Raw genomic sequence first — 12329 nt, forward strand, 5'->3', positions numbered from 1 at the left:
TCTGGTAGTTCCATTCTGCTGGCATCCCTGTGACGCTGCTCTTAAAATCCCAGCCTGTCAGCCCAGGTGTACCCACCTATTGTGCCCACACCCTTCTCCAGGTATCCACCATCAGGCATGCACTCAGGACCATAGGGATCCATCATCAATTCTAACAGCAGGAGGGCAGAAAAGCCTGACAATCATTTGCCCTACACCATTCTATAGGAAAAGTGTTAGGGAACTTCAGAGGAGAAATGAACATTGACCCTTACCTCATACCACACTCAAAAGATAACTTAAAGTGTACTATAGGCCTAAAACCAGGAGCAAATCTGTGCAGTCTTGGGGTCGGCAAAGATTCTTGGGTAGGAAGAAAAAGTTTTACAATGTCCTTTTCTTTGAGAAAAGGAAAAGGCAAGTCATAGAATAGGAAAAAATATTAGCATACATATATCTGATGACTTGTATCTAAAATAAAAAGCTCTTCTAGCTAGTTAATAAGAAGAGAACTGAATTTTTTTAATGTACAAGAGATTTGAAGAGACATTCATGAAAGAAGATATAAAAATGTCCAGTAAATACATGAAAATGTGCTCACCATCATTAGTAATTAAAGATGTTCAAATTAAAACTTCGAGATACCACTGTGCACCCATTAGTTTGTCTAAAATCGAACAACTGACTATACAAAGTGTTGATAAGATTAAAAAGCAACCTGAACTACTTGTGAGAGTGTAGTGAAACAATTTCTTTGGAAACTGGCAACTTTCTATAAAGTTCAACTAAAATAAATTTTAAATTTATAATTCACCCATTATTCACCTATGTATTTGTTCAAGAGAAGCTAAAAATATGTTTACACAAAGACATTTTGAATGTTCACAACCCTTTTTCTATGTGATAGCCCAATACTGGGAACAACCCTGTATCCATCAGCAGGGAACGAATAACAAATTCCTTTACCTACACAAAGGAACACAACTCTGGTTTAAAAAGAGCAAACTATTAAAATACTGCACATGGATGGGTTTCAAAAACATTATGCTGAGTAAAAGAAACCAGGCAAAATAGAATATATACTGTGTAATTCTATTTATGTAAAATTATAGAAAATATAAACTAAGGTAACTGAAAGATCAGTGGTTGTCTGTGGCTCAAGGTTAAGAGAGGGTTTGACAGCAAAGGGGTGCAAGAAAACATCTGGAGAAGATAAAAATGTTCTATATTTTGATTTGGTGGTTGTTTCATATATGTACATATCTGTCAAAATTCAATGAATAGTATACTTAATAGAAATATAATTTATTGTACCTAAATTATATATTTAAAAGGAGATCTATAGATAAGTAAGAAGTAGAATAGAATCTGGAATAAGATGGCAACTAGAAATGAATGAGTATGAAGATGAGTTAGGAGACTGATCATACTGAACAGAAAATACATGGTAAGAAAACCACCAGGATTTCACTGTGGTCTGCTAATTAAGTTATGGTTGTATTTGAGTCAAGTTAAATATCTAAAAATTAAATGCTCATATATGCTATGTAACAGACTACCCTAAATCATATACCAAACAAAAATAAGCAATTTATTTCTTATTGAAGGATTCCCAAGTGTTGGTTGGACTGACTCTTGTTTGAGTCTGTAGTAGCAGCTTTAGTGGCAAGCTGGGCTCTGGTTGTGTGTGTTCTTTCTGTGGTCCAGGCTGAAGGGGCATCTGCTAGAAAGAAGCTCCTTTTGGTGGAAACCCAGCGCACAAGAACACAAGTCTAACTGTGCAGTCCCGTTTCAAGCCTCTGCCATAACATTTCAAGATCCAAATAAACATGTCCAAGCCAGAAATAAACTTTGATTATGTACAGTTTTAAACATACCCAATGAATCGCCCATGTACCCATCCCTTAGTTTCAACATTTGTTTAGTCTGTTTCCTCTCCTTATTCAAATATACCTAAAGGAACAAAAAATTGTGGGGGATGCTTTAAAGTCAGCCTCTCTGAATGGAGATGAGCTGGTGTGGTTGCTTGATTCTTGATCACTAGTAGGCAATGATTCTCATAATCAGAAACTCAGATTGGGGGAATGTAGAAGAACCCTTGTATTGGCTTCAGCATTTACTGTGACAAATGGCAGCCCCTGCTTTTAGCAGTAAACACATTTTCCCACATTTATCAGAAAAATGAAAAAAAGTAGATAATTGTTTAAGAACTAAGAAATGAAAATACAACCAGGTTTTCTTTTGGCAGTTGGGCCCCAAGCTAATCATGGGTTTTGTGACTCTGTTAGAGAGAAATACTGGGTTTCTTTATTTGATTAAATGTGGTACAAATTTCTGAGTCTTGAAACAGATGAGAACAAGCAGTTTATAATTAACAGATCATAAAGAAAAATGTAAACAGCCTGATGTGAAAATGCTGAGAATTAAGAATATGGAACTAAACTATGTGTAGCCTGCCATGTTAGGAATAGAGATTAGGGATTCGGTACTTTAGCTGCTATACATTCATTTCTTGGCACATTTTTAATAATTAATTTGCCCTGTGCATGCTGACTAAGAAGGCACTTTTTGCAAGTATTGTAAAGTGTAAACCAAGTCTGAAAGGGGAATTGGTATCAAGAAAAATAAAGGTTCTTGTGTTCAGAAATACTCAATACTTGCTTTTTCACAGCATCCTGTTTTGCACCTGAATTATATTTCTCACAATTTAACTCTGATTTAATCAAATTATTTATTTTCTATTTTCCCCTGTGAGACTATCAATTCCTTAAAAGATAGTTTGTCCATAAATATAAGATAGTGCTGGACACACACAACATACTCATTAAGAATTAATGAATGCTTTCCTGTATTATCTATCATCAGATAATTCTACTAGACATTGTTCTAGATAAAAATAATTGAAATAGCCGTATGAACAATTTGTACTCAGTCACATTTCTTGGCATAAGTGATGGGGTGGTTAAGAACCTAAGCTTAAGAAGCCTCATGACCTGGAATTCATTTGAGTCTGTGACTAAATTAACTAACCATGGGCAAACAAGAACTCAATCTCTGTGTGCCTCACTTTTACTATCTGTCAGCCAAGGGCTGCTGTGACGATTAAGCGATTTAGTACATATAAAACACTTAGAAAAGTACCAGACAGTAATATCTCAATAAGTGGTAGTCATTATTATTACCACTAGTACTGTTACCAATATTATTATGAAAATAAAACACTATTTCAAAGCAGGATTTAAAATAAACTATATTTAATCAGTTATGTTCTTTGAGTTCTATATTTGTGTTGAACTGTTAAGTCACACAGAATTTGAATCTGAAAACTGTTCCGTCCACTTTTTCCCTGACTCTTCTGTTAAACTCATCTATTACGATGATTTCAAGTATGTGTGTTATTCTGTACTGCACATATGTAGTGATATCTCATTGTGGGTTTTTTAGAAGGTACATTAGTTTATTTTTATGCTTGACCAATTATTTAGCAATTACTTTATCATTTTCTTCTTTGCATCCATGTCCTTCTACTTGATTATAACTCCTTTTTGAAGTACATCCTTCAGCATTTTCATTAGTGAGCATCTGTTGGTGATAAACACTTTGGTTTCCATTTGTCTCAAATGTCTTTAACAATGATGCTCAAATGAGATCTTAGCTAGGTATAAAATTTTAACAGATTTTTTTTTTTCTGAATTTTTCTTTCAGCTTTATGTTTTCACATCTCCATATACTATGTTTGGATCACCAAAAGCCTACTTTCCATTCTCTTAATCTATCCTCTTCTCTGGTCACCATCATTCTGTTGTCAGAATCTAGGAATTTATTTGTATGTTCATTTGCTTTTTTATCTCCCACATATGAGTGAAATCATATGGTATTTGTCCCTTTACCTCCACTTTGGACACCACTCACAAGTAGTAGGTTGACAGGTTACCTGTACTTCTGTCTAACTTGGGTACAAATTGGGAGTTCCCACAGCCCCTTCCTTGATAACTTGCTGTAAATGGCTCACAGAACACAGGGAAATACTTTACTTATTTTTACTGGTTTATTGCAAAAGATATCTTTACATAATACAGATGAACAGATAGACGAAGAAGTACATAGGTTAAAATCTTGAAGACTCCCTAACACAGAAGCATCTGTTCTATAAGTTTGGGTACACCACCCTCGTGGTGCCAGGATACTTTTAAAGATTACACACCAATTGTTCTGTATCCCTTAATTTGAATTCATCTCATGTTACATCATGATTTGATTCAGTTTATGCATTTTTTGCAGGAATATTACAAAAGTAATATGGTTATTTTTACATTTACAAATATGTTGATTTAAATGTTTCCCATGTCCTAAGAATGACTGAAACATTCTTATTCCTTGGTAAAATAAAAAAGATAGTGACAGTTCAGAAAAGACTAAGGAATGTTCTAGATTTTAAAAGATAATAAAGAACTGAGAACTAAATGCATTGCATACTCCTGACGTAGATCCTTTTGTTAAAAAGGACATTACTGGGACAAATGTAAAAACTTAATGGGGTCTAGATGATGTATAATAATGTAGAGTGTTAGTTTCCTGGTTTCTGTGCTGGTACTATGTGTACATAAGAGAATATCCTTGTTTATAGAAAATACCATCTGAGGATGATGGGGCAGCATGTCTATACTTCAACATGGTTAAGGAAAAAAAATATTCTTTGTGCTATTCTTGAAACTTTTTGAAAGTTTGAAGGGATTTCAAAAACTAAAAAATATATATATTTACACAAACTGAAAAATAAATAAAAATCCTGAATGAAGGTGATGACTGTGGCCAGTATCCCAAGAGAAAGAATCTCTGGAAAGTTAACTGCCAAAGAAATGGGAAGCTATTTCTACTCAACAAGTTGTAGAAATTTTCTCTCAAACTTGGGTGGTTCTAGTAGATAAAATGAGGATAATTTGAGTAGATTATATATTAATTATAATCTGAAAAAGTGGGAAAATCTTACAGACAAGGACCTTGTAGTTTTGGATTTAGAATATGAAAACTAAGGAAATGACCAAACTGAATATAAGAATAGTTGTACATCTGGGCCATTTTATTTTGAAATTTTCATGTGTTTTGCTGTCTTCTGTTGTAGATGATGCTGAACAGGAACTTGGCCCCCCTCCCTCTGTAGATGAGGCAGCAAACACACTCATGACTCGTCTGGGTTTCCTCCTTGGAGAGAAAGTCACGGAAGTTCAACCAGGTGACCAGTACAGCATGGAAGTACAGGATGAAAATCAGGTAAGCTATGCTGTCAATGGTGTCAAACAGAGGGTGAGTCCACCTGTGATACCAGGAAAGGGAAGATGTTGTGAAATCTCTGTGTATGTATGTGTGTTATAAGAAAAATAATCCCGATTGTTGAAATGCCTTTGATGTCTACAGATATAACTTAATTTTCTATAATCTGCTTTCAGTTTTCCATGGTATTCTACACATTTAGTATTAAGTGTACAATCTTTATCATGGCCAACAAGGCCCTACCTGATCAGACTCCATGCGCCTCTCCTACCGCGTTCCCTGCCTCTCTCCCTTTCACTGCAACTCTGCAGCAAACTGGCCTCCTGTTCCTTCCTTGAACACATGAAGCATTTGTTTATAATGGAATATTCTTCTCATATAACTCACCTCCTCATTCAGAGAAGCGTTCCTTAATCACTTTCTCTAAGCACCTGCCTATCCCTATATCCATTTGTCCTTCTACTTGATTTTCTTCATAGTTCTTATCATGAAGAACAATGAATAAGTGAACACTTATCTGTGAATAAGAAATGGGAATGATGTTGAGAACTTTCAAAATACTGGTATAAATAAAACATCTGTTTTACTCTTTATTCTTGATAGTCATGTCAAGTTAAAATGTAACCATTCTATTAATGACCAAGAACATGACACAAGCCTTCTCTCTTGCTGTTTAGTTGCCACTGATAGTATGCGTTCTACAAAGCTGTTTTTCTTAAGGTGCTGGAATTTATACTTGATTGTCTTTGAGATGCCTGATGTCAGTAGCATGTTACAGAGATTTCTGAATAAAACTAATTGTCTATGGCATGTGCCTTACCTGTCCATTTATGGAACTAATAAGTAAATGAGTGCTATCAGTAAATTAATGTAATTAAAGAAATACAGTATAATAGAACAGCAACTGAACCAAGAGGTGGAAAATTTGTGTTCTGATTCTAGTTCTGCTACCTACCATTTTGTAAATTCAGGCTTGTCATTTAACCTCTGAATTTAAGGGTTTTCATAGATAATAATAAATGACTTGATGAAATGTTTACTGGTACTTTTGTTTAAGTTTCCTTCTAACCAATGTGGTAGGATCCACTTATATTACAATTTTCAGATACAAAAAAAAAATGGATTCATACCACCAGAAAGTAATAGAATAAAATTCAAGTGCAGGTAGCCTGCTTTTACAACATATTTTCTCCAAGCTACACTATACTATTCCAGTATAATATGAAGCAGTAATGCTTGGTAGGAGTATTGTGAGGAATAAGTTAAGTCATGACTATAACACTTTGTAAGATATCATATAAATAAAAGGTGTAAAGGAATAGATGATGTAATTGGTGTGTAATAAATATAAACAGGAATTTTTTAGGGGAAATTGCTTCATAACTTTCAGACTTAGGACCATTTCATTTTCATATTTCTTAAATGAGGGATATAGTATTCTTTATGCCTGCCATACTTGGTGTATAAGGAGTAAATTAAATTGTACTTTTAACTAAAGTTTTACACAAATGTAAACTATTAATAATGAAGCTAAATGATAGTCTCCTTGGAATATAATATATCATGAAACTCTCTTAGAACCACAGAAGAAAGTAACTAAATTGATCATGGCAACTTCTGTTGAAATAATTGAAAGGTTAATAAGAACTAGGAGGTCATGCTCATCTGGTCACTTCTGAGCTACATGGTGTATATACTAAAAAGGCTAGATTTCTTTACTTAGGAAGGCCATATACTAATGATGCCCTCAGAGGGGCATTAGTGGTGACAGACAAGTCTGTAGTTTTTTCAGGGTGACTGAGTGGTGATGTTCAATTGATTGCTTCCCTTTCTCGTCTCAGTACTTTGTAGGGTGTTGGAATTTACTTTATACTTTCATCACTAGGGTCTTTCCTTGTGTAACTGTAGAACCATTAAGAGACTCAGATTGGATGGTTTGTATCCTTCTGGAGAACACTGAGGACAGTTGAAAACCCACTGAAAGATTTTTGCAATTGAACTGGCTTAATTAGACATCCATTTTAGGCTGCAGCATGGAGAGTAGATAATGTTTTCTGTATCTAGAAGAGATTTCTCTAGCTCACTAACCTTCAATAAATATAAGGCCACTTTCATAAGTCATAAATAATTTCCTAAATCAGGAACAGCTTTCTCCTTCCTAAATGGCTTGACCTTTAAGCTTAGCTTTTACAGGTAAAGTTTTTAAAACATATATTATATGACATGCTTCATTTTGCAGAAAATAACTTATAGCAAAAATAGTATGTCCTTTGGCCTTAACCACCACATTGACTCTTTCATGCCCTAGTACAGTTCATGACCCTAGTACAGTTCATTTCATCTACCTAAATTTTTCTGAAACTAAGAATGAGAGGATTAAAAATGGCCATGTGAAATCCTAACGAGTGTGGATTCTAATTCAGTACATCTGATGTGGGGCTCACTATGAGTCCACCCTGCTAAGCAGCCTGCTTGGTTGGTGATTCTGTTGCATGCACAGATAAAAATTATTACTCTCATAGACCAGTTTTTGTTTTATAAAAATAGCATAGATTACAAAGATATTGAAACTCTTCCCTCAAGCATAATTATATAGAAGAAGAGAACTGTGTATGGATTTGAAGGCTTATATATATATATTTTTTTTTAACCAGTTCCTAATATTATTGATATAGTTGAAAAAGTTTGTTTCCAGGATTCTGAGAATGTCACTTGTGGCTTGACTGAGTCAACTATGTCTTAATATGTCCCAGTTATAACATTTAAATTAAAATCAAAACTTGATTTTAACACAGTTGGTTAAATATCAGGAAGAGCAATTTTGGAAATCATTTTAGAATGAGTTAAAGAGCCTTAATATTCTCATATCTGGTATTCAACATATTTTCCAGTCAGGTTATGGAATATAAACCTTCAGTTTTTTGCAAAGAGACCATGGCTAGAGTCTCTATAGGTAAAGAAATTGAAAGTTTTCTAACTATGTCAAATTTTCATTAGTGTTCCTTCAAGTAATTTTGTCACTGATCATTTCCCCTTTCAAAAAGGATGAAATTTCTTTAGTGTTTGAAAAATATATACCTTCATCATTTCAGTGATTTGGTTAGAAAGTGTTAAAGAAAAATGAATTGTCATTAAATTTGGTAAACCAGAGTATATTACCACCAATCTTTTTGGTGATTATTAATTCCTTTCAATAAAAACTTAAAAAGTTAATTTCATTTGTAAGAATCATTCGGGATACAAAGTGATCTCAGTCTGTAATCAGTTTCTACAGAGATATTATTGAGTTTTGTATTAAATGAGCATTGTTTTTACTGCATTCTCTTGATAGTACCTTGTGTTTCAGTAAAAAACTTATTTGCATTAAGAACTTTATTTTTTTTCTCCCTTACTGCAGGGATTTTTTTTTCTATCAAAGAAAATTATTAATAAGACAAAGTTCTAAACCTTTGAAAAAGTTTCAATGATTCAAAATAGCAGTGAAAAATTAAACTCAATAAAAAAAATCCTCTTTTAATGGGTGATAATGATAAAGAATACTTGACACCAGAAATTTCCAAACCAGAAAAACTGGCCATAGTCTCTGTTCATATTAAATATATCAGGTTTGAAATGCTGGCAAGGATGTGGAGAAAAAGGAACCCTCTTAACATGCATGTGGGAGTGCAAGCTGGTCCATCCACTAGGAAAGCTTCACTAGGGCAAAGGGCCCTTAATATTCTAAAAATGGACCTACCATATAATCTAGCAATTCCATTCCTAGGTATCTACCCAAAGGACACAAAAACATTAATTTGAAAAGAAACTTACGTTTATTTTAGCACTATTTACAATAGCCAAGATATGGAAACAACCTAAATGCCAAAAACAGATGACTGGATTAAGAAGATGTGGTACATATACACAATGGAATACTACTCAGCAATCAAAAAAGATAAACTCCTGTAATTTGCAGCAACTTAAATGGAGCTGAAAGGGATTATGCTAAATAAAATAAGTCAGAAAGAAAAAGAAAAATATCAGATGGTTTCACTTATATGTGGAATATGGGGAAACAAAACAAAGGGTCAGGAAAACGACAAAACTACCAAGCTGACCATAGATTTGAGGCATGTAGCAGAGGAGAGGGAAGGAGAGGGGTCAAAACGGGAGAGAAGAGCAGAAAGGAACATGGTGACAATTCACAGGTGATGTGGTAGCGGGAAAATCATAGGGATTACATCTGAGGGGGAGAAATCAAATGTTGTACAAAAAATGAACAACAATGTAAAAATATTTTTTTAATTTAAATAAAAAGCAAAGCAAAAAAAAAAAAAAGCTGAAACTGCAAACCTAAAAGAAAACATGGAGTATAATTGGTCATCAGGAAATTTACATCATCTCTTATAATAAACCAGGAATAACAAAACAAACAAAAAAGAAATTCTCAGGTTTCATCTTAATTTGCTTATCCTCGAAAGCAAAACAAATAGAGCCAAATAGCTATAAAAGATGTGTGTGTTTCTTCTTTTTCTCTAAAAAAAGCACCTTATCTCTTACTATAAGATACAGTTTACTTTAACAGTTGATTAGTTTGCCTTACTTTGTTTTCATTCCAATTTTCCAGACCTCAGCCATCACCCAGCGGATCAGCCCTTGCTCCACCCTGACGAGCAGCACTGCCTCCCCCGCAGCCGGCAGCCCCTGCTCCACCCTCCCGCCTGTCAGCACCAGTGCACCTGCCAAGGACTGTAACTATGGGGCTGTCACCAGTCCAACCTCCACCCTCGAAAGCAGAGATAGTGGCATCATTGGTGAGTTGCTTTATATCTAATCACTTGGTGTCTTTTTTGCTTCCTTTTTAGATTAATTACACCAACTTAAGGCTTTCAAAATGTCTGCTATGAATTACTGAGATGTAGACATAAAACTTAAGCCTTCTCTTCTTAAGATGCTGGGAGAGAGAAATAAAACTAAACAAAACTAAAGGCATCCCTCCCTGCTTACTGACTCCTATAAGGATATTACCTGACAGGAAGGGGTGGGTAGAAAAAATTCTCTCTACTTCACTTGCTCTTGTAAATGCACAGACATCTGTCTATCTGTCAATGGAAGTGATTCAACAGAAGCTTATTCTGTACTGAGCTAGCAGAGTTTTGTGGAGGTTATCATATACGTACTGCCTTCATATACTTACTGCCTTCTGTACACTTGTTAAGGGGAACTAGTTAAATGGAGGTGGACGAAAGCTTGGAAGATGAAGAATCTGAAGGAAAGAAATGCAGAGATACAGTCTAGCGGGTGAAGGAGAACATGGACAAGCACAGGGGACACAGGACACCTCCAGGTGCCACTTCGATCCTTTCTTAGTCCCCTGGGCTATGGTTTGTGATAGCCCCAGGATATAAACCACCAAGAGCTGCACAATGGTTTCAGGGGAGCTCCCCAAAAGGTCACAATCAAGATTTTTGTGCCCCTCTGTTCATGGAGCCACCTCAGTAGACTCACCCAGTCTTCCAGGTATAAGTTGCTAATAAACTTCTAGTCCTGGGCACTGCCAGGAGAGTTTCCAACAGCAAATTATAAATCATTAGTTATCCCAGTTGACCTTATCTTGGCCAAGAGTCAATACCAGACTTCTAGGCATCCCCAGAGATGAGCTGGGGTTGGCCCAGTCTAGCTGTAAAATAACTCTATCTTACATAATAGTATCATCATCTTTCTTAGACTTAGAAAATTAATACCCAAAAATAATTGGTCCCAGGTCACATAGATTGTAAGTGGTGAAGCTGAGATTAAAGCTCAGGTCTGTGTGATTTTAAAATCCATGGTCCTAATTATTACAAAACAGTGTACATAGTGCTAAAATAATTCTGTCTCAGGACAGATGACCTCAGTTTGTTATCCAGGATAAAAAAAAAAAAACTTAGTTTTTGTCAACTGCAGTACTGAATAAAGATAAAAATTATTACTAGTAGTTTTAAAGTATTATAGAAGGCGAACCAGTTTTAAAATGTGCAAAAGATTTGAATAGACATTTCACCAAACAAAATACATAAATGCCCACTAAACCTGCAGAAAGTTGCTCCATAGCATTAGCCATTAAAGAAGTGCAAGTTGAAACGAAAATGAGATACTACATACCCACTTGAATGGGCTGTTACCTTACCAAATAGAAAACACCATGTGTTGGCAAAGATGTGAAAAAACAAAAACCTTCTTACATTACTTGTGGAGTGTAAAGTATTCCAGCCACTTTGGAAAACAGTTTGGCATTTACTTACAAGTTAAGCATAAACGTAGCATATGACCTAACAATTCTACTCTTAGGAATCAATCCAAGAGAAATGAAAACATATGTCCAAACAAAGCAGCATTATTCATAATAGCCAAAAGCTGGAAACAATCCAAATATCCATCAATTGGTAAATGGATATGTAAAATGTGGAATAGCCATACAGTAGAATATATTATTCAGCAATAAAAAGGAACAGACTATTAATAAATGTTACATAATGATTGGACCCCCAAAACATTAATCTAAGTGAAAGAAGCCAGACATAAAGACTACATATTATATAGTTCTGTTTACATGAAATTGCTGAAAAGGTGAATTTATAGAGACAGAAAGCAATTGTAGTTGCCTAGGACTGGGATGAGAGCAGAGATTAAGTGCAAGCAGGAACTTTTAGGAGCTATGGAAATGTTCTAAAACTGAGTTTTACTGATTTACTAAAATCACTGGATTATGTGTTTACAGTGGGTACATTTATGGTATGTAAAGTATGCCTCAGTAAAACTATTTTAAAATATAGGGTGTTAATTTTATTTACACTAAGCCTGTTTATAAGCCTGTAATTCCTTCTTCTTCACATTATCTCTTCCTGGCCCATGTGGCAATATAAACAGACATTTCATGTAAGCGGTTCTTCATCCTGTGATAGTGATTTATCTCAGAAAAATCTCTGAAGTTATTTGAGACTCATCATCTTTCTACTAATCTTTGTTTCACCTGGAAATAATAAATAATACACTCTGAATCATATACAGTGTTGTAAACTAATGTTACTGCAACTTAAAAAAAGTAATAGAGATAAATT

The 12329-nt window shown here is 34.7% G+C and overlaps 1 protein-coding gene across 3 annotated transcripts in view; it reads left to right on the top strand.

Annotated features, from left to right (window-relative positions):
* TANC2 (tetratricopeptide repeat, ankyrin repeat and coiled-coil containing 2) overlaps positions 1-12329 on the top strand; it is a gene marked incomplete at both ends in the record, with an annotated part of 263116 nt that overhangs the window by 132239 nt on the left and 118548 nt on the right. For all 3 annotated transcript variants that reach the window (XM_084238894.1, XM_084238895.1, XM_084238896.1), the window contains 2 exons: positions 5102-5250; positions 9857-10043. In XM_084238894.1, coding sequence (XP_084095020.1) covers positions 5102-5250; positions 9857-10043 — 336 coding nt within the window. The remainder of the gene's footprint in view (positions 1-5101; positions 5251-9856; positions 10044-12329) is intronic.

This window comes from Talpa europaea, assembly GCF_964194135.1.
Source record: "Talpa europaea genome assembly, chromosome: 7".
Classification (NCBI taxonomy): Eukaryota; Metazoa; Chordata; class Mammalia; order Eulipotyphla; family Talpidae; genus Talpa; species Talpa europaea.